Source organism: Caloenas nicobarica, chromosome 23, assembly GCF_036013445.1.
Source record: "Caloenas nicobarica isolate bCalNic1 chromosome 23, bCalNic1.hap1, whole genome shotgun sequence".
In the NCBI taxonomy this organism is placed as follows: Eukaryota; Metazoa; Chordata; class Aves; order Columbiformes; family Columbidae; genus Caloenas; species Caloenas nicobarica.
In genome coordinates, this window is record NC_088267.1 from 5697751 (window position 1) to 5717816 (window position 20066).

The 20066-nt window shown below is 66.5% G+C and overlaps 5 protein-coding genes across 7 annotated transcripts; 3 read left to right on the forward strand and 2 right to left on the reverse strand.

The window, feature by feature from the left end:
• The first annotated feature begins 921 nt into the window (after positions 1–921).
• Positions 922–3630, forward strand: FAM110D (family with sequence similarity 110 member D). Of its 3 annotated transcripts, XM_065650513.1 has the most exons (3): positions 1305–1392; positions 2098–2200; positions 2300–3630. In XM_065650513.1, exon 3 carries the CDS (start codon positions 2418–2420, stop codon positions 3453–3455), a length of 1038 nt encoding a protein of 345 aa, XP_065506585.1. In that variant the 5' UTR covers positions 1305–1392; positions 2098–2200; positions 2300–2417; the 3' UTR covers positions 3456–3630. The 3 variants fall into 3 exon arrangements, with proteins under 3 accessions (XP_065506583.1, XP_065506585.1, XP_065506584.1); XM_065650511.1 differs by lacking the exons at positions 1305–1392; positions 2098–2200 and adding an exon at positions 922–1120; XM_065650512.1 differs by lacking the exon at positions 2098–2200.
• Positions 3631–4207: 577 nt separating this feature from the next.
• Positions 4208–5154, reverse strand: C23H1orf232 (chromosome 23 C1orf232 homolog). Its single transcript, XM_065650526.1, has 4 exons — positions 5065–5154; positions 4868–4954; positions 4681–4778; positions 4208–4457 (listed from the first exon to the last, which is right to left on the reverse strand). The coding sequence occupies exons 1-4, from the start codon at positions 5149–5151 to the stop codon at positions 4208–4210; spliced, it is 522 nt and encodes a 173-aa protein (XP_065506598.1). The 5' UTR covers positions 5152–5154.
• An 888-nt stretch (positions 5155–6042) lies between these two features.
• Positions 6043–7346, forward strand: ZNF593 (zinc finger protein 593). Its single transcript, XM_065650525.1, has 3 exons — positions 6043–6265; positions 6674–6736; positions 6885–7346. Exons 1-3 carry the CDS (start codon positions 6069–6071, stop codon positions 7024–7026), a joined length of 402 nt encoding a protein of 133 aa, XP_065506597.1. The 5' UTR covers positions 6043–6068; the 3' UTR covers positions 7027–7346.
• Positions 7347–10037: 2691 nt separating this feature from the next.
• CNKSR1 (connector enhancer of kinase suppressor of Ras 1) lies at positions 10038–17581 on the forward strand. The gene is made up of 20 exons (XM_065650527.1): positions 10038–10092; positions 10445–10602; positions 11219–11409; positions 11486–11570; positions 11805–11846; positions 11931–12320; positions 12717–12785; positions 13354–13473; positions 13622–13707; positions 14171–14304; positions 14390–14607; positions 14872–14902; positions 15003–15175; positions 15252–15325; positions 15693–15764; positions 15851–15924; positions 16308–16372; positions 16449–16560; positions 16772–16953; positions 17051–17581. Exons 1-20 carry the CDS (start codon positions 10041–10043, stop codon positions 17249–17251), a joined length of 2529 nt encoding a protein of 842 aa, XP_065506599.1. The 5' UTR covers positions 10038–10040; the 3' UTR covers positions 17252–17581.
• Positions 17582–18209: 628 nt separating this feature from the next.
• On the reverse strand, positions 18210–18809 carry LOC135997613 (claudin-7-like). The gene has a single exon (XM_065650319.1). The coding sequence runs from the start codon at positions 18807–18809 to the stop codon at positions 18210–18212; it is 600 nt and encodes a 199-aa protein (XP_065506391.1).
• Positions 18810–20066: the final 1257 nt, after the last annotated feature.

A 20066-nucleotide genomic window follows, 5' to 3' on the forward strand; every position in this document is an offset into this window, starting at 1 on the left:
CCTGTCGGCTGAGAATCTGGATCAGGTCCCAGGGCAGCCACGGGTTTCTCTGTCGCTCCCCGTCCTTTTCCCCGTCTTCCTCAGGAGATGGTTGGGTTTGCTCTGGCGCGGCCACGTCCTGCGCGTGGAGCCTGAGCGCTGCTGGAGCACAGCTGCCTGCATTGCTCCTCTGCAGGTTTATTAGAATAGAATAGGTGGGTTGTCTCTTCCTCACTTTCACTGGGATTTTTTCCGGTGCTGGCAGAGCTCAGACGAGCCCTGGCCGCTCTCATCCTGCTCAGCCTCTGTTTTCGCCTCTGTTCTCGTCAGCCCGGGTTACCGGCTCCAGCCCGTTCCTGGCACTGGTGCTGCCGTGCAGGAGGGTGCTGGATGCCGCCCGGTTTCCCGGCACAGGCTCCGCAGCAGCAGCACTGCAGGAAGGAACCGGGACTGGGTCCCCTCTCATCTAGGGACAGAGCACCCTGTCCTGCGGGTCCCGGGCCATGGCTTTGTCCCCATGGGAGCCTCCTGGGTCCCTGCAGGCAGCCTGGGCTGGGCTGTGCCCCGGTTCTCCATCCACACCAGCTGCGGGAGGGATGGAGGGGGCTGGCGGGTCCCTGGGGAGCACTGGGGGTGCTGGGAGCGTGTCCTCCCCCCCGGTCACTGTGCTGTCACCTTCGCAGCCCCCACAGCAGACACTGGTTTCTGAGGGGGCTGGGGGCTGGGAAGGGAGAGGGCAGCAGTAAAAATAACCCCTGGGCCAGCTCCAGCCCATTGTGGCTTCCTGTGATTTACAGCCCTTCCCGGGGAGGAAGAGGAGGCAGGAACTGGCTTTGACCCTTTTGCCACCGGCGCAGAAGGTGCCAGAAAGACTCTTTCTCCTTCCTCCCCCCTCGCCAGTCTCAGGGCCGGGGGGGATCCTGGGGAAGTGGATCATGGGGGCTCCTGCTGCCCCCAGAATCTCAAGGTAGATGTAGAAGGAGAAGCTGCTGGAGTGGACGTGGTTTCCCTGTCCCGTTCCTGATGCTGGGGGGCACAGAGGGACTCAGTCCTGCCTGGAAGGAGACAGAGATCTCCGCTGCGGATTCCAAAATCCCAGCCAGGCTCCCATGAGGAGGAAGGAGGAAGAGAGCTGGCAGAGGTGAGCAGGAGCTGCAGGAGGGTTAATTCTGGCTGGGCAGGGCTCTGGGCTGTGAAGGCTGCAGGGGCAGGGGTACTCCTGCTGACGGGGCTGGGCTGGCAGGGGTTAACAGGGTGGCTCTTCCTCTTCCTCACCCTCTATATGAGGCTCCTGCTGGCTCTGGGCTCAGTTTGCTGCTGGCAGCCAGAGGTGCAGGAGCCCGGTGAGATTAGAGCATCCCTGCATCGCATCCCTGCATCGCATCCCTGCATCGCATCCCTGCGCGGGCTCAGGTGAGCATGAGCATCCTCCACCCACCGAGCCCAACAGTTGGGCACGGATCCTGGCAGTGGGGTGGGCTGAGGAGCGTGCGGATGGGCTGGCACGGGCAGTCACGTCCTGGGCACGCTGGCTCTGCCGGGGCAAAGCTGGTGGGTGACGGGACCGCATGTCGGGGCCACCTTCCTTTGAGCCGCCACACCGGGTGAGGCTGGGGAGCTCATCCCTTGGGAGCACAGGACCAGCTGTGGGGCTGGGTCAGCTGCTGGCAATAGGGCGGCTCTTCACGGCTATTTGGGCCTCTTCTGCTGAGCAAAACCATCTGCTTCAGGCATTTACAGCCCACAGATCAGGCTCCAGAGCCCCCACCCAGGTACCCACCTTCACTGCTGGATTCACGTTCCTGGTCCCACGTGGATGCTCAGGTACAGCTGAGCAAGAGCCATTGCACCCCAGGGTTAACAAAAGCCGTTTTGCTCCGTGACCCAGGCATGGATCAGGAGTGGTACCTTCCCTCCCAGGCAGCTGAGCTCAGCCTGGCCATGGGGAGCACAGCACGGGGACCCCAAAACATCCCCCAGCCCCACTGTCCCCACACACAGCCCCAGCCAGGGCAGCTCGCCAGCTCTTCTGTGCAAGGGGCCGCGCTGGCTTTGTTCTGCTGTCCCTGTGCTCGGAAAGATAAGGCAACCGGCTCCGGTATTTTTTCCTGTTGGAAGCCGCTCCTGGGATGCGGGTGAAGCCGGCGGATGCTCGGCGCTTCTCTCTTCCTGCCTGTGGATTGTTCCAGCCTGGGCTGGCCGGGCTCGCCGCCTGATACACGTGAGGTTGAGGGGACCCCCAGCTCTGCTTCACACCCCGTCCTCTTCCTTCTGATGCTGCATCCTTGGTGCTCACCCCAGCTCTCCTCTCTCCCCCCAGGGCTGAATCCAGGAGACCAGCAAAGCTTCGGGACCCTCCTTGCACACAGCACGGGGTGTCCCGCAACCACCCAGGGAGGACCAGAGCAACCAGGGGTGCTATTTCAGGACTGGGGGTGATGGTGCCCCTGAGCAGCCCCCCTCTCGCCATCTGCACCTCCAACAACCTGCACATCATGGCCCCCGGCCGCGGGTCCCCCCTGGTCTGGCTGAACCGGGGCCCCAAGTGCCCGCGGGAGCTGGAGGGCAGCGGGGGCCGGACGCCCAGCGCGGTGGAGCGGCTGGAGGCCGACAAGGCCAAGTACGTCAAATCCCAGCAGGTCATCAACAGCCGGCAGGAGCCGGCGCTGCGGGGCTGCTCGCCCCGGCTCTCCCCGCGCAGCCGGCGCCTCCTCACCCGCCAGCAGTGCAGCGAGTTGTGTCCGGGCTCGGAGCTGGGCCGGGAGGGGCCCAGGAAGCTGCCGTGTCCCCAGTCCCCTGTGTCACGCCGGACCGGCGGCAGGCGCCTGCTGAGACCCGACTCCCTCGTCATCTACCGACAGAAACGGGACTGTCCCGGGGTGGACAAGGAGAACGCCAAGGACTCTGGGCTGGTACGACGCCTCTTCCAGGGAACCCTCAGAGAGAAGCCCCCCAGCTGCCCCCCAGCCAGGGGGCTGGGTGAGGGGTCAGGAGCCCCCCAGAGCCCTGAGACCCCCATGCTGTGGGTGCCAATGGAGAAGGACGAGGCGAGGACACCGGGTGCCAGCAGTGGTGGCGGCAGTGGTGGCATCTTCCCACTGCCCAGCAGCCCCATGGAACAGCCCCCCCGGCCCCCCGGCAAGCAGGCGCTGGCTCTGCGCGTCTCCCTGCCGCTCTCGGAGCAGGAACGGTTCTTCAACTACTGCGGGCTGGACCGGGCGCTGGTGGAGCTGCTGGGGCAGGAGCGGTTCGGGCCGGCGGGCTGGGACAACGCCTCAGCTCGGCCCCCCGGATCCTGCGAGTCGGAGCCCGGGCAGGCGTCGGGGAGCAGCGAGGGGGAAGCGGGGCCAGGCGAGGAGGAGCTGGATGCCCGGCTGGGCTCCACCGTCTCGGTGGTGGAGCGTAACGCCCGCGTCATCAAGTGGCTCTATGGCTGCCAAAGAGCCTGGGCGGCTGCCAAGGAGTCCACGGTCTGAGCGCAGGCAGCCTGGCTGGGGACAGGGACGCCCGTGTGGCTCCCGCTGGGTGGATGTGGCTCGTCACCCTTGCTGGATGCGGCCAATGACCTGGTGGCATCCAGAGTCTTGGTAACATGGGGCTGGCTGCTGGCTGGGAGGGACACCAGGTCTACCCCCTGCAGGGACACCAGGTCTACCCTGGGTCTGGGGCTAGGGGGGGCACCTGGGGGGCAGATGGGGAAGGGGGTCCCCTGTGTCCCCAGGGCTGGCAGGTTCCTGTGTCCCTGTGCTGTGACCCGTCTTCTCCATCCTCCTCCATCGGCCTCTCACATCCTGCACCAGCTGCAGAATTGGGATGGGCAGTGCCCACCCCACAGCCCCTCCTCCCCAGAAAAGGGTCTGCTAGGGCCAGAGCAGCACTCAATAAACACAGTGTGTTTTGGTTTTGTTGTTTTTTTTTTTTTCCTAGCCTGGCGATGTGTGTGGTTTGTGTGGGCTTGCGGGGGGAGATGATGCTTGGGGCTGGAGGCAGCAGCTCGCTGTCCCCACCGTGGGGGCCGTGCTGCTGCAGGGGTGATGGGGCTGCTGGGTGAGGGGTCGAGGCCAAAGAAAGCAGCAGGCAGGGCTCCAGGAAAGGGGCGCCCTGGGGTCTTCAGTGCAGACATGTCACCGAAACCCAGCGCGGAGCCCTTGGGTGCGGGCAGGGGGCTGCCCACCAGCAGTGGGGGGGCCGCTTGTGCTGCTGGAGAGTCTGGCCGGTGCCTCCTCTTCTAGTTGCCCTTGGGGGCATTTTTATTCCGGATTTCAGCCAGTTTGCCAGCCAGGAAGCCCCAGCGGAAGGCCCCTTCCTCTGGCTCCCGCAGGTCGCTGTCATCGTCACCTGGCGGCTCCCCAGGGCTCTCAGCTGGCTCCGGAGGGGACATCTCCTTGTCCGGCCCTGATGCCTGCTGCCACTTGGTAGCAAATAGATCCCAAAAGCCAGGTGCCTTCTCAGAGTGGGGCGGCGAGGCGGCCAGTGGGCTGGGGAGAGAGCAGGGACAGGGACATGGGTGTGGGGACCCTTCTCACTGGGTCCCACAGTGGCCAAAAGTGGGACCCCCAAGCTCCCCTGTGTCCCCGCTCCGTGCTGGCTGTCCCCCAGCCCAGCCCCATGGGTACAGGAAGGGGATGCAGGTGATGGGATGAGGGGATGCAAGGGGCTGGATCTGGGCTCTAGGGTCTCCCACACCGAGCTGGAACTTACTGGTCTGCACATGGCTCCGAGCTGAGCAGCTGGTGCTCGTCCTCACGGGTGAAGAGGGACGAAAGTGTCCGCCAGCCCCGGGCACCCACCCCCTGCACCTGCAGAGTAGGCAGCGCCGAGCTTATCGGGGACCCCCAGGTCCCAGCAGGCCCCCCCAGCCCCTACTTTTCCCCCAGCTCCGCCTCACCTTCCTCGCCAGCTGGGACACAGGGCTGGGTCCCTCCTCCGTCAACGCAGGGGTCTCGTCCGTCTCCATCAACTCAGGGGGGTCTCCCTGCAATGAAGCCCCACCGTGAGGGCAGGGGTGCAGGCAGGGGGAGGGCAGGGAGGTTGGTCACCCTGCTTTGAGGGGACTAAAACTTGGTGGTGACCTCCCCATCCTACCTCCTCCTGCAGCGCCCCGTCCGCCCGTGCCCCCCCCAGGGTCTGCAGCACTTTGGCCTTGTAGAGCCGCCAGAAGCCCTGGGTCATGGTGAGGGGCTCAGCGGGGCCAGGAGCCGGGTGCCACGGGGAGCGGGATGGGTGCAGGGCTGGGCCCCCCCGCACCACCCCGGCGATCCGGTGGCTTCATTAAAGTTTCAGGGGCCGCTTTTGATGCACAAAGGGGAACCTGAGCCTGGCCTGAGCTGGGGGCAGCGCGGGGGCAGCTGCTCTGGTCACCCCCAAACCTCCCCCTGCCCCTTTGCCCCAGCCCCCCTGCAGCCCCTCGCCCACAGGAGATCCCCAGCTCTGGCACCACCCCAGGCCTGCAGTGGAGAGCAGGTGCTGGGGGTCAGCGCTCCCCATAACGTGGCTCCCCATCTATAATTTATCACCCAGGGGGAAGGAAACACGATCAGTGCTGTGACACGGTGCGCTGAGCCCTTCCCAGCTCATCACAGCAGTGACCAGGGCACCACGGATCCCGCTCACCCCCTGCCCCGAGGCCAGGCCCTGTGCCCCACTACGGGGACAGCCTGGGTGCGGCTGCTGGGGTCCCTTGGGGACGTCGCTGTCCCCGGGGCCATTGACGGGACCGCGGAGGCGCTGGGCAGCGCACTGCTGAGCGGGGGGGCGTGGCCTGCCGCTCCGTGGGCGTGGCTTCCCGCTTCCGTGGGCGTGATTTTGCCGTTAGTGGGCGTGGCCGGCAAAAGCGGGTTATATGTCTGCGGCTTCGTGGGCGTGGTCTGCAGCTTCGTGGGCGTGGTCTGCCGCTTCGTGGGCGGGGTCTGCCGCCTCGTGGGCGTGGTCTGCCGCTTCGTGGGCGTGGTCTGCCGCTTCGTGGGCGGGGTCTGCCGCTTTGTGGGCGGGGTCTGCCCCTTCGTGGGCGGGGCCTGCCGCTTCGTGGGGGGGGCCTGCAGCCACCTGCGCCTGCGCACTGCGCAGCCCGGTGGCGGCGCGGTCCCGCCATGTCGCCGCGCAATGGCCGCCGCACCGGCGCCCACCGGGCGCACTCGCTGGCCCGGCAGTTGAAGACGAAGCGGCGCCGCCGCGACCTGGACGAGATCCACGGGGACCTGAAGCCCGAGAACGCCGCCCGGCTGCTGCGGCAGGAGCCCGACCCCGACCTGCCGGGCTGCGGCCAGTTCTACTGCCTGCACTGCGCGTGCGTGGGCCGGGGTGGGGGTCCCCAAAGCAGGGGTGGGGGGTTCCGGAGGGTCCGGGCACGGGGCGGCTGGGGAGAGAGGGCTGTAACCCTTGCGGGGCTTGCCTTGGTGCTGGGGGTCGCCTGGGCCCTGGGGGGAGGGGGTGCCCTGGGGTTGGGGGGCCCTGGCCCCTGGGGGGGGTTGGCCTGGTCCCGAGTGGGGTCCCTGGCCCCTGGCGGGGGCTGGTCCCGGCAAAGGGGGGGAATTCCCCGAGGGGAATCTTATCGTGGTCCTGGGAGGGACTCTGGCCCTTGGGGGGAGCTTGTTCTGGTCTCAGGGGGGACCGCGGCCCAGGCCCCTCGGTAGGGCTCTCCCCAGCCCTGCTCCTGTGTCAGAACCCCCTGACCCCCGGCTTCTGTTCCCCCCAGGCGCTACTTTGTGGACCTGACCAGCATGAAGGAGCATTTCAGGTCCAAGGTGCACAAGAAGAGGTAAGGGGGGGGCTGAGCGGGGGTCCCTGCCCTGGAGCAGGCTGCGGCCCCCGGCCCCCAGGGGCGGGTGGTGGTGTCGGTCACAGGCCGATGTTGTTCTGGGGAGCTGGGGTGGAAGCTTCATCCCTCCTCTCTGCCCTCCCCGCAGGCTGAAGCAGCTGCGGGAGGCCCCGTACACGCAGGAGGAGGCAGAACGCGCCGCCGGGATGGGCTCCTACATCCCCCCCAAGAAGGTGGAGGTGCAGACCCAGCCGCTCGACGAAGTCGTGGACATGGAGGCCTCCAGCTGAGCGTGGACTGAGGGCCCGGGCGGCTCCGTGAAAGCATCTTTGTCCTCAGCTTTGTGAGAAGAACATGCCCCAGCGAGCAAACACGCTGCTCCTCCTGGCAGCCCTCGTCACCGGAGCACTAACGAGGAGAAGGAGCCAGCGAGGCCCCGGGTGCCCTCACTGCATGTCCTTCTTTTCGGGGAAGGGACAAGCCGCCGCTTCCCCAAGCGCTGCCGTGACTGTACGCCCGTCTCTTTGCTTTTAGAGCGGTTTTAGGCCTCTCTCTGTGGGCCAGGGGTTGACCTTGGTGATTCGCCCATTAAAATATGTCAACCACCCGGCCGGCGGTGTTGGGAGCTCTCTGTGAGTGTGGCCCTGGCTGGAGGGTGACATTGCGGTGTTGTGCCCATCCCGATCCGGCAAAGGGAAGTATTGCCAGCCCAGAGGAGCAGCCGTGTGCCCCTGCTCCTGCCTGGGCAGGGGGATAAAGCTCCCTCTGCTTTCCCCTCCTGGCAGGGGGTTCCCAGGCTACTGGTTGCAGATACAGGGCTGCTTTTTGGGGGGAATATGTGCTTGAAGGGACGTCTCATCAAGCACTTGGGTCTGTAGCGAGCAGCTCGTTGGGGTGCTGACTCTGCCTGTTTGGGTCTTGAGTAGGGAGCGCTGGTGTCCCCCCTGGCAGGGACACTTCTAGGCTCCTGTCCCCTAAAACTCGACGCTGGTGAGTGATTTCACATTTGTAGAGGGCTGGGGCTGCATGTGTGGTGGGATCAGCCTCCTCCCCTCACGTCCCCCAGCTCGATGCTGCTGTGGTCCCGCCGGTGACCCTGCCCGGACTTTGTGTGACGATGCCGCCACCCGCTGCTGCAAATTCCTGCGGAGTGGGTCTCGGTGATGGCAGCAAAACCCTGGGGACAGGGCATGGGGCTGGAGCAGCAGAAAGGCAGCATGACAACACAGCTGTGCTTGGCAGGAAAGGGTTTATTTCCATACAGCCTGCCTGGATTTGTGTCCATCCCCCCGGCCTGGGGAGGTGGAGCTGACTAAATCTGTTAGTATCTCACTAAAGGCAGCTGTGTCAGGTTGGGTGGGTGCGAGGGGGCCGGGAAGGTTGCAGACCCCATCCTTGGGGTGCACGTGCCCAGGGGACACGTCACCAGCCTTGTGTCCTCATCGCCCCCGCTCCCCATGTTACCTAACGGCGCTTGGCGCTGACCTCCTTTCCGTGGGGCTGGGCTGGCTGTGGCCACTGCACGGTCCCCGCAGGGACGGGGGGACTGCGTGGCCTCCAGTGGGGTGCAAGGGGCCCCCTGAACCCCTCTGCTTATTGGGGAGATAAAGATGGACGCAGCACCCGGCTCCACCATCTGTCTGTCTGTCCGTTGCGGTCCTGTGGCTGGATCCTGGTGTCTCGCAGTAGCCAGGTCAGGAGCTCAGCCGGCAGCTCCCAGTCATCGAACCAGTTCCCAGAATTTGGGACAGATCGGGGGGACAGAGGCGTGTGTCCCCCAGCCCCAGGGGCACCAGTGGAGGGAAGAGAAGGGCTGGATGTGGTGTAGATGGGCTGGAAAGGATCCGCGTCCGGCAGCTCCGCTCAGGGGTGGAGGGGGGACCCCAGCAACCCTTGGGGGCTGTTCCCACAGCCCCCCAGCCGCTTCCTCAGGGCTGCGGGGGGGCCTTGGCGGGGCCGGCCATCCTGCGGGCGCTGTAGATGGAGAGGCAGAGCCCGGCGGCCGCCAGCAGCAGCGCCAGGGGGGTCAGCAGCCGCCCCCCCGGCTCGGCCCCCCGCCCCGCCGCCAGCTGCATCTGCGGGGAGACACGAGAGGGGAGCGCTGAGACCCCAGCCCCCCCGGGACAGGGACCGGGGAGCTGAGGCCGTGCCCTGAACCCATCGCACCCAGCCGGGGTGGAAGGGTGATGGGGGCAGCTTTGTGACCCCCGCCCAGGGTGTGCAGGGGTGCTTTTGGGGTGCCCCATGAAGCATTTTTGGGGCTCCACTGCAGCACCCTCGCTGCCAGCCTGGAGCTGGGTGCAAACCCCACGGCCAGCAGGGCTGGGGGGCAGCACAGACAGGTCCTGGGGGTCCCCAGGGGCTCCCCCCAACCCCACTCCCTCCTTACCTGGAGCAGACGGAAATACCCCGGCGTCAAGTGTCTGGGGCGGATGATCATGGCGTGGCGGGGAGCGGCAGGATCAGGCCCTGGAGGGCAGCTGCAGCAGCGGGACTGAGCGCCGCGCCCCCCCCCCCCAACCCTGGGACCCCCGTCCCGGTCACCGCGAGGGGGGTCTGTGCCTGTCACCCGCCTGTCGTCCCCGCGGCCCCCTCGGACAGGGCGGCACGTAGCCGGCGAGCGGCTGTCAGCCCCGATCAGCGCCCGCTGCTCCCCCGAGCGCACACGCCGGGGCGGGGGGGGGACGGGTGGTGAGGAGCTGGCGGGGGGGCCAGGGCCAGCCCAGGGCAGATTTGGGGAGCGGGAGAGCTGGGCTTGGCGGGGGCAGCCCCTCTGCAGACCTGTATGTGGGGTGCCCCCTGCCTCAGTTTCCCCACCTGCAAAGGAGGGGGTGGGAATTGTGCTGAGGGGGTGCGACCCCCCGCAAAAATCCCCAGGTGGCGTGTAAGGGGCTGAGCGGTGGCTCTCGCAGGGTCTATGGGGACAAACCTGTTGCTCACAGTGCCCCTGGGGGACATCCACCAGTGTCATGAGCTCTGTTGGGACTCAGCCCTCACTGCACGCAGTCACTGGGGGGACACCTCACCCCACAGCGGAGGGGAAACTGAGGCTGGGGGGGGGCTCCCTGGGCGGGTGTCATGTCCCCGGGGGGTTTCGGCAGCAGCCGTGTGTCACCGTCCGGCCCGTGACTCACTGGGGTGCGTCGCGCGGCCTCGCCCTGCGGGCTGTGCTGGGCTGTGCTGGGCCGTGCTGGGCGCACGGCGCCGGGAGGCCGCGGTGAGCGGCACGCGGGTGCGCCAATGGGCCGCCCGTCCCTGGCGCAGGTGAGCGGCCGCTCCCGCCGCCGGTTCCGCCTCGGCCGCCATGGAGCCCGTGGGCACCTGGGGCCCTGCGCGGGCGGCCGCCTGGCTCCGAGGTGAGACCCCCGTCCCCTGGCTGCCCCGCCTGGGGACACCCCACTGCTGGCCACGGGGTGAGGGGCTGGGGGGGGGGCTTGTCCCTGGTTTGGGGACACACGGGTGGCTGCGGGCGGTGGCAGCGCTTTCCTGTCCCTCGCCCCTTGTCCCTGGGGGGGTCGGTTCCTGGGTCTGCGGGGTGGGGAGGGGGTGCAGCTGCCCCATGGTTTGGGCTGAGACCGGACAAACTCATTGCACGGAGAGAGCACCCACGGCAGCCGGGTGTCACCCCACTGGGGTCACCCGACGGGGACACCATCGGGGGTGCTGCCCCCCCGGTGTGTGCTGGCGCTAGGGCAGGGCTGCGCGCAGGGCTGGACGCAGCGGTGCAGGGGTACCCCTTCGAGGCCTGGGGGCTGGGGGGGCCCCAGCTGCTGGCGCTGTCGGCGGAGGCGCTGGAGGCGCTGGGCGTGCGGCAGCTGGGCCACCAGGAGCTGCTGCTGGAGGCTGTGGAGCAGCTGCGAGACCTGGTGAGAGACGGCACCCATGGGTGCTGCGGGGTGGGTGTGGGGGCACCCTGGGATGGGGGGCCATGGGGGCACCTTGGGCTAGTAGAGGAGGATATGGGGGCACCCTGGGCGGGGGGAAGGTGGGGACACATTGGCACCCTGATGTGGGTGGATGGGGGGGACATGGGGACACGCTGGGCTGGGTAGAGGGGGGGACATGGGGGAACCTTTGGCTGGTGGGCAGGATGTGGGGGCACCCTAGGCTGGGTGGAATGGGGGGACATGCAGGCACCTGGAGCTGCGTAGAAGTGGGATTTGGGGGAACCCTGGACTGGGTGGAGGGGGAGGACATGGGGGAACCTTTGGCTGGAGGGGGGGATGTGAGGGCACCCTGGACTGCGTGAAAGGGGGGACATGGGGCGCACCCTGCACTGGGTGTAGCTGGGTGACATGGTGGCACCTTGAACAGGATGGAGAGATGTGGGGGCACATTGGGCTGGGTAAAGGTGGGGACGTGGGGGCACCCTGAGCTGGGTAGAGGTGGGATTTAGGGGACCCCTGGGCTGGGTGGAGACAAGGGGTCACCCTGCAGCCCCCCGCTGCCCTCTCATCCCCCAGCGTCCCTGTCCCCCCCCAGGACACAGGGCTGGCGAGCACCAGCCTGCGGACGCTGACGGAGCGGCTGCGGGAGCTGGCGCAGGGCGCCCAGAGCCTGGTGCTGCGGGGGTCACCGGCGGGGGCTGCCCCCCAGCCACCTTCCCTCGCCCTCCTGGCCCACATCGTCGACCTGCTGGGGGCTGCCAAGGGGCTCTTCTCCTGGCTCAACAGGTCCGGGGGGAAACTGAGGGCACCCATGGGTGCTGGGTGCCCCCTGCTCCTGGGGCTGAGCTCTCTGCCCCCCCAGGTACCTGTTCTCCACCCTGAATGACTTTTCAGCCAGCAGAGACATCATCCTGCTCTGCGCCCAGCTGGCAGAGACACTGCAGGAGGTGGGTGCCCGGGGGGGGGCACGCTGCCCCGAGGCCACGGTGATGGGCACGGTGTCGGGGGGAGCCAGCCAGCCGCGCTCCTGTCCCCCAGAACTCTGCCTGATGGAGCGGGGTGGAGAACTGGGGTGAGGGGGGGTGTGTTACAGGGGGGTTCCCCATGGGGCCCCCCTAGTTGGGATGGAGAGGGGCTGAGTCCATCCTGTCCCGCTTAACCCCCCCGTCTCGTCCCCTTAGGACTGTCCCACGGCCGAGAGGGATAGCCGGATCCTGTGGATTGTAAGTGCTGGGTGAGGAGGGGGCGGCAGGTGTGGGGGTGTCTGGTGCTGCCAGGGCCCCCCTGAACCCCCCCATCACCCACAGTGCCAGCACATCGCGGGCATCTGCGAGAACATCGTGGGCTGCAGCCCCCCCACCCTGCTGGACCGCAGGGCTGTGCTGCAGCGCGTGGGGCTGGTGCTGCCCCCCGGCCGCCGGAACAGCCCCCCAGTGTCCCCTGACACCCCAACGCTGCCCCCCAGCCCGTGGGGGAATCCTCCAACATCCCCTGACACCCCAACGCTGCCCGCTGATCCCCTGGGGAGCCCCCCACTGCTCCCCACTGCCCCACTGGTGAGTCCCCTGTGTCCCCCACTGCGCCGGGACCCTTGGCCACCCCCTGTGCCCCCTCATGCCTCCCTCCTGTCCCCCCAGGGCCTCAAGATCACCTCCACCAGCTCCTGCCTGCACTTCGTGTCTGCCACCACCTCGGAGGTGAGTGGGGGACAGTGTGTCACACCCCCCGTGCCACCCTGTCCCCCAGTCACCCCCTTTTAGCGCCTGCCCTGGGGAATACCCCCCATCCCAGCTGCAGCCCAGCCAGACCCTGCGAGCCCCTTAGGGCCCTAATTGCCCCCCCAACCCAGAGCTTGGGGGGGCTGCCTGCAGCTGAGACCGTGCAACTCATCTCATGAGTGAGCACAGCCTGGGCCACGGTGGGAGCCCCCCCTGCACCCCGATCCCACCAGCCACTCCGGCCGGTGCAGTGCAAGGTCAGGCTCTGGCTAATGGTTAAACCCCCAGTTCTCCCCAGGCGGGAGAGCTCCTGAGTGCGGATTAGTGGGGGGGCTGAGTGCCTGGGCACCCCGCTCCCCCCCGTCTCTGCCACAGGCTCTGGCTGCCCACGGGGGCCGCGTCCTGCCCGGAGATGAGATCGTGCAGGTCAACGAGCAGATTGTGGTGAGTCGGGGGGGACGGGGGCTCAGAGGGGGTGCTGGTTTTGGCGGTGAAGTCGTGGATGGGGAGCTGCAGGGCTGGGGGGGCTGGGGGAACACGGGGGCTGTAGGTGGGATAATCTGGGTGGACACAGGACCTGTACCTGGGGGCATTTGTCGGGGCACAGGACCTGCAGCTGGGTGGGTCTGGGGGGACATGGGACATGCAGTTGGCTGGATTTGGGGAGACAGGGGAGCTGTGGCGTGCAGAACGCAGGAGCTGTGGTGGGGAAAGGTCTGGGGGACACAGGAGCCATTTCTGGGGGTTTGGGGAGATGGGGGAGCTGCTGTTGACGAGGATTTGGGCTACATGGGAGCTGCGGCTGCGGACATGTGCAGGACACAAGAACCGTGGCCAGGGACATCTGCGGGGTCTGTGGCCAGGGAGGATGTTTGGGACACCGGAGCTGCAGCCAGGGAGGGTTTTGGGGACACGGGAGCTGTGAGGCTGGGAGGGTGCATGGGGCTGGGTGGCCATGGGGCAGCCGTGGGGCTGGGGCTGTGTCCCACGGGTCACCAGGGTGTGTGCGCAGGTGGGCTGGACACGCGACAACCTGGAGAAGAAGCTGCTGGAGAAGGCGGGTGAGGTGACGCTGGTGCTGAAGAAGATCCCCCTCGACCTGCCCGACTCGCCCCCCTCACCCAGGCAGCAGGTGAGTGATCCCAGTGCTCCCAGTCCAGCCCCAGTGCCACACTGGCCTGTGCTGGGAACCAGGCAGAGATGCTCAGAGCCAGTTGTTGGTCCCTAAAGCTCTGGGGGACCCTGGGGGGATGCGGCTGGTCCTGATGCTCCATCCGCAGCTCCCCGGAGCATTTTCGGACGCTGCGGATCCCCCCGGTGCCAGGAGCAGCGAGTGCCCAGGCAGCCCCGTGTCCCTGACCTCCAGGTGAGCCCCATCCCCTGACACCCCAACACCCCCAGCCCAGCCATTGTGGGGGTGTTCGGGTGCACCCAAGGCCCCTTCTCCACTATTTTGGGGGGAAGGTGCCGGCAGCACGGCCACTGCCTGCGAGCAGCCTGGGAAGCCGCCAGTAGTCTGAAGGAACAAAAAAAACCCGTGGTTGTGTTTGTAATTCATTCACTTGGTAACATTTTAATGGGGTTGAAACTATATTTAGACATGACCCTTCTCCTCTCCCGGAATGGAAAGGCGCGTGGAGCCAGCGGTGGGGAGCACGGCGGCCGGTGGAGCCGGTGCTGAGCCACCGCTGTCGCCTCCAGCCCCGCTCGTCCTCGGGCAGGGAGAACCGTGGGTGCCCCGAGCGAGCGCGGGGTCGACTGGAGCCCGATCGCAGGACCGCCACGGCGGTCGAGAGGATTTTCAGCTCAGCGATCCCTTTTTCCTCCAGCACTGCTGCCGACTTGGACTCGGGGCCGGACTCTGCGCCAGACCCTGCAACGGAGGAAGAGGAGGGAGAGGACGAGCGGGACCCGAGGCTGCGTGGGGCGGACGTGGGGCAGCTGCCAGGGCTGCCCGGCTGCGGTAGGAGGGGATCCGAGGGGGTGTCCGGAGCTGGAGCTGTTTCTCCCCCAAAACAGGAGGCTGCAGCCCCGTTCCCTGTTTGCAGGTGTGGAGGAAGAGGAGGCAGCGTGGGAGGGTGGCACCTCGCTGGGCACCCCCCCAGGCACCCCACCGGACACCCCAAGCTCTCTGAGCAACCCACTGGACACCCCGTCCTCCCCGAGCACTCTTGCTGCCGCCGGACCCTGCACCGCAGAGCTCAGCCCCACGTCAGCCCCCACCGCGGGGGCCGGGGGCGCAGAGCCCAGCCAGCTCCCTGGGGAGGTGAGGGCTGGGGGGAGAGGAGCTCTGAGCCTTGGGGGGTCCCTGGGTGGACATGCTGGGGGGACATGTGGGACTTCATGTCCTGTGTGAGCTGGGAGGTAAAATGCCCATCCGTGGGGTGGGTTCCCCTCCAAGCTCACTGCTATGGGGTGAGTTGGGGGTCCCTAAGAGGCTGGGGGTGCTGCTGGGGGGGCTCAGCTAATTCTGCACTGCCCTCACGCCCCTGCATCATCCCTAACCGCTTGTCCCTGTGTCCCCATCCAGGGCAGCCCCCAGAGGGGACGCAGACCAAAAGGTGAGCAGGACCGTGCCAGGGTGAATGGGGCCGGGGGCTCCATGGGCTCTCCCCCCGCTCCCCCTTCCCTGCTCATGATTCCTCTCCCAAAATGCTGCAGGAGTGGCGACCAGGCTGAGCCGCCGGCGGGTCTCGTGCCGGGACCTGGGCCGGGTGGACTGCGATGGCTGGCTCCTCAAGAAGAAAGACCACGTGGGCTTCATGGCCCAGAAGTGGAAGCGCTGCTGGTTCGTGCTGAAGGGCCACACGCTCTACTGGTACCACCACCCCAACGTGAGTGGGGACACGGGGCGTCCTCGCCCCCAGGCTTTGCCGGGGTGGGTGGCAGACACGACTGTCTCCCCGGCAGGATGAGAAGGCTGTGGGACTCATCAACGTGGCCACCTATGACCTGGAGAGCACGAGGGAGCAGAAGAAGAAATAGTGAGTGGGATCTGTCCCTCCATGGACCTGCCGGCTGGGGGACGTGCTGATGGGCACTGCTGGGTGCCACCTGCATGTCCCCACGCTGGTGGGGTCCCCATGGGGCTGATGGAGTCCCCATGGGGCTGGTGGGGACCCCATGGGGCTGGCAGAACTGACAGTCTTGCGATACAGGAGCCTACGCTCTGAGCAAGATGTGCGTTGCGCTACTGGTGTTACTGGGACAAGGCTGAGGATGGGAGCGTCTCCAATGGGCAGGGAAAAGCTGGGTGGGGATGGGGGGGCTGCAGTGCAGGGGGGGCTGTTTGGGGGCTCAGGGCCAGGTAACCGCAGCAGCAAGAGCAGCCACTTGCTTGTCCTCCTGCAGCGTGTTCCAGCTCTCCCATCAGAGGTACAAGCCCTTTGTCTTCGCTGCAGAGACGCTGGCGGATTTGAGCATGTGAGTGACACGCCAGCCGGTGACAGTCCCACCACACCGAGCCGGCCATGACCCTCTGTCTGTCTGTCCATCCTTTCTTTCCCCAGGTGGGTCAGTCACCTGGTGACAGCCAAAATGAAGTACACGCTGGCCCACCAGTCCGTCCCAGACAGGGAGGAAGGTAACGGGTCCTTTCTGGGGTGAGACAGGGGGTCAGTTCCCCTGCGAGAGATGGGGACCCTGCGGGGAGCCACAGGGAACTTGGCTCGTGATTTGGGGGAAATGTGAGAAATGCTGCCTGAGAGGGGGCTGGAGTGATGCAGAGGAGGGCTGGGGTGATGCAGAGGAGGGCTGGGGTGATACTGAGCCCTAGGGAGGATTTGAGGGGCAGCCCAGGGACTCCTGCTCCCTCTGCTCCCACTGTCTTCCCCTCATGGCCTCCAGAATAGAATCATAGAACCATTTTGGTTGGAAGAGACCCTTAAGATCATCGAGTCCAACCTGACTCTGGCACTAAACCACATCCCTAAGAACCTCCTCTATACATCTTTTAAACACCTCCAGACTGCTACAGCGAGACAGAAGCTGAGGACCCTGATGACGAGTCCCCCAGGCACGGATGCGACTCGGTGAGTGGCCATAGGGGACATCGCAGGGAGGGGACGGAGGATCCTTGTCTCATCTCAAGTCCCGTGTCTCCCCCAGCCAAGGAAGAGGCCGCCAAACGCCCCGGAGAAAGCCCAGCTCTTCCTGGCCGGGGAGCCCGGCAGCACAGCCAGCAGCCCCCAGGGCAGCCCCCGGCCCTGCTCGCCCATGGGTAGGTACTGGGAGGTGGCATCTGTCACCCCGTGTGCACCCTTTAATGAAAGTTAGGGCCACCCTTTTGTATGTGTGTGTGCTGGGAGGGTAATGTGGGATGTATTTAAGTGGGAACCGTGTAGTATCTTGGGATGCACTCAGGGTGCGGACAGCCCCACGGGGTTTTGGGGGCTGCCCCCCCTGCTACGGTGCCCTCTCTCCTCCCCCAGACTCCTCTGGGGAGGATCTCGAGTGCCTGATGCAGTGCCTGAAGCAGGGAGGGGTGTCTCTCATGGGGCGGCAGCGGTTCCTGACGCAGGAGCAGTGCCACAAGTCCTTCATCCGCCGCAACAAGAACCCCCACATCAACGAGAAGGTGCACACAGTGCGGGCCCTGCAGAGCACACTCAAGGTGGGAGCCCCCTGACAACCCCCCAAATCCCTCTGACCCTCCCCAAACCCTCCCGCCCATGAGCAGCCACCCCAAAACATGCTCTTGCTCTGGGCAGGCGAAGCTGGAGGAGCTGCAGGCTCTGGAGCAGCTGCTGAGTGACGCCGCGCTCACCTCGGAGAAGTTCACGCGCTGGAAGGATGAGCACCAGGAGCTGTACCAGGAGCTGCAGGAGTGGTGGGCAGGGCAGGGGGGCCAGGACGGCGGCAGGGGGCTTGGGGCTGAGCAGGGCCCCCCCAGAGAGGCGGCCGAACCCTGACACCCTGCTGGGACCTCTCTGATATCATAAATCGTTGCCAAAAACCATCTTGGTGCTGCAGGAGCAAAGCAGGTGCTCTGCTCATGCTGGGGTGGGTGCACGGGGCAAGTGATGACATTTTTGAGGACTCAGCACCCAGCGTGGACTTGCCACTGGAGAATTGGCTTCTGCTCCATCCCCCGTCCCTGCAGTGGGACGTTGCAGTGACAGCCTTGCTTTGTTCAAGGATGTTTTGCCTTGGCTGCCAACGGGGGCCTTTTCCTGGAGGAACATGCCCCTGGCACGGTGCCGCCAGGGTCTCTTCTGCTGTAAATAAAACTGTCGATAAGGGCTGATTGTACCGTGGGTTTTCTTGGTGCTGCAATGTCCCTGCAGTGACAGCCAGCCCCTACCCGTGTATCGCTGTCCTGGAGGGGTTGTGGCATCCCGCTGTGCCCTGCTGTCCCCTCCCCATGGGCTGTGCCAGCCCAGCGTGGGGGGCGATGGCACCCACTCATGGGGTGGGGGGACAGGGATGGGCTTCGGTGGGGCTACGAGGTCAGGGAGGGTGATGGACATGGAGAAAGTGTCCCAGGGAGGGCTGGGGTGCTTTGGGGGCTTCGTGCAGCAGCACCATGCGAGGGGGGAGATGTGGTCAGCCTAGAAATGGAGGAGGAGTCCTGCCCCTCCCTGCACCCCCTGGCCCCTCATAGAGGGCTGGTATGGTCACTATTTGGCTGCAGAGACTAAACCCTTCTAAGGATTAAAGCACAATCAAGTAAGATGCAAGGAAGCATCGACACCAGCTTGCTTTTATTAATAAGTGAAAAATTACCAATGAGGAGGTAAGATGTGGAACGGACCCACCTCTTCCACCTGGTGATGGTCTGAGGGGTGTCCAGGGGTGCAGGGCAGCCACAGCAGGAGGCCGAGGAGCTGCTGATGCTCCCCAGCGAGCAGCATCGTCTGTGCCAGCGCCTCAATAATCCACCTCGTAAGGGGCAGCAGCTGCATCCCCGACGAGCCCCCTGTTCCTGCAGAAGCTGGTGGCCAGGCAGACGCCAGCCAGCACCTCCGTCCCTCCGCCGCTCCAGCCCAGGTAGAGACACGTCCCCAGGTGGAAGCGATCTGCCGGCGGGGTCTGCGGGTCGGCCAAGTCCTCCAGCACCCGATGAGCCATGTACGCAGTGGCACCCAGGTACAGGGCACCCGCCAGCATCAGCAGGAGCCCAGCAGCAGCCACCAGGTTGTGCTGCGGCGGGGGGGCCCACCACCGTGCCCCCAGCATGGCCAGGCCATACGCCAGGGCCCCCAGCAGCAGAGAGCCCACGGCGGCCGCTCTCAGCACCCGCATGGGCCAGAAACGCGCTGTGTCCTCCGGGAGGGTGCGGCAGGCCGGGCCCGGCTGAACCAGCTCCTCCACGCAGCTCTCCCAGAGGCCGTCGCTGAAGGAGAGGTCGCGGGGGAAGCCGGGGCGCTCGTGGAGCTCTCGCCAGCGTGGGGTGGCTGTGGCGGCCAGCAGCAGCACCCAGCCCATGGGGGCCAGCGCCAGGCCCCACAGCAGGGACAGGGTCCCCATCGCACGCGAGGTCTCGCTACTGGTGGTGCCGCCGATCCCGCCGCGACCAGCCCTGTGTGGGAAGGAAGGTGACCCCCCCGCCACACGTGAGGGGCCACAACGTGGCTGGGCATAATGAAGGGCCCAGCACTGCTGGCATCAAGGGCAGCGCTGACCTTCCCGGCTGAGCGGGCAGGGGGTGAGGGGGCTGAGCTGGAGGGGGCTGCCTGGGCCGGCCCCTCAGCTGGGGGACCTGGGGGGCTCTGGGGGGCCCTAAGGGGGCGGTGGAGCCTGGGAGGGAACATGGGGGCAACGGTGCGGCTCAGTCTGCCTGGGCCCAACCGGGCAGCCGGCAGGGGAGAGGAGGATGGAGGAAGGGAGGGCAGCTCAGGCCCCACCGCCATTGACAACGAAGAGCCACGAAGATGCTGGAGGGAGTGGAGCATCTCCCGTGTGAGGAAAGGCTGAGGAGCTGGGGCTCTGGAGCTGGAGAAGAGGAGACTGAGGGGTGACTCGTTCATGGGGATCAATATGGAAAGGAGCAGTGTCAGGAGGATGGAGCCAGGCTCTTCTGGGTGACAACCAGTGACAGGACAAGGGGCAATGGGTGCAAACTGGAACACAGGAGGCTCCACTTGAATATGAGAAGAAACTTGTTCCCGGTGAGGGTGGCAGAGCCTGGCCCAGGCTGCCCAGGGAGGTTGTGGAGTCTCCTTCTCTGCAGACATTCCAACCCGCCTGGACACCTTCCTGTGTAACCTCATCTGGGTGTTCCTGCTCCGGCGGGGGGATTGCACTGGATGAGCTTCCGAAGTCCCTTCCAAACCCTGACATTCTGTGAACCTCCAACCCGGCCCCGCCGCCATGTACACTGCGCATGCGCAGGCAAACGGCCGGTGCCGCTCCTTCAAGCCCCGCTCTACGGGTGGCGGCCGCGGACACTTTTCTTCCGCCAAAAGCCGTCGCTCACTCTGTGAAGCTAAGGGGCGGGGATCAGCGTTCGGGCGAGCCAATGAGCGAGGGGAAGGGGCGGGGCCGGCGCGCTCGATAGGCTGCGGGGCAGGGGCCGGTTTCGGCCGCCACGCCCCCTCCGCGGCTGTAACGGTCGCGGCGCGCGAGGCAGCGCGAGCGCGGCGGCGGCGCCAGGTGAGGGGTGGGGGCCGCCCGGGAGCCGCTCCCGCCGCCGGGGCCTCGGGCAGCACCGCTCCCCGTGCTCCCCCCGCGGTGGAACCATCCCTCCTCGTCCTCCTCCTCCAGCCCGGGCTGCTCACCGGCCCC

Bases quoted from the DNA above. Each gene is read 5' to 3' on its own strand.
- FAM110D (XM_065650511.1), top strand. From the start codon at position 1,089: ATGAGGAGGAAGGAGGAAGAGAGCTGGCAGAG. The intron at 1,121-2,299 runs GTGAGCAGGAGC...CTCTCCCCCCAG, and splicing joins GAGGAAGAGAGCTGGCAGAG to GGCTGAATCCAGGAGACCAG.
- C23H1orf232 (XM_065650526.1), bottom strand. From the start codon at position 5,151: ATGACCCAGGGCTTCTGGCGGCTCTACAAGGCCAAAGTGCTGCAGACC. The intron at 4,955-5,064 runs GTAGGATGGGGA...GCTTCATTGCAG, and splicing joins ACGGGGCGCTGCAGGAGGAG to GGAGACCCCCCTGAGTTGAT. The intron at 4,779-4,867 runs GTGAGGCGGAGC...CCTACTCTGCAG, and splicing joins TGTCCCAGCTGGCGAGGAAG to GTGCAGGGGGTGGGTGCCCG.
- ZNF593 (XM_065650525.1), top strand. From the start codon at position 6,069: ATGTCGCCGCGCAATGGCCGCCGCACCGGCGCCCACCGGGCGCACTCG. The intron at 6,266-6,673 runs GTGCGTGGGCCG...TGTTCCCCCCAG, and splicing joins TTCTACTGCCTGCACTGCGC to GCGCTACTTTGTGGACCTGA. The intron at 6,737-6,884 runs GTAAGGGGGGGG...CCCTCCCCGCAG, and splicing joins TCCAAGGTGCACAAGAAGAG to GCTGAAGCAGCTGCGGGAGG.
- CNKSR1 (XM_065650527.1), top strand. From the start codon at position 10,041: ATGGAGCCCGTGGGCACCTGGGGCCCTGCGCGGGCGGCCGCCTGGCTC. The intron at 14,305-14,389 runs GTAGGAGGGGAT...CCCTGTTTGCAG, and splicing joins GCCAGGGCTGCCCGGCTGCG to GTGTGGAGGAAGAGGAGGCA. The intron at 14,903-15,002 runs GTGAGCAGGACC...AAAATGCTGCAG, and splicing joins GAGGGGACGCAGACCAAAAG to GAGTGGCGACCAGGCTGAGC.
- LOC135997613 (XM_065650319.1), bottom strand. From the start codon at position 18,809: ATGGGGACCCTGTCCCTGCTGTGGGGCCTGGCGCTGGCCCCCATGGGC.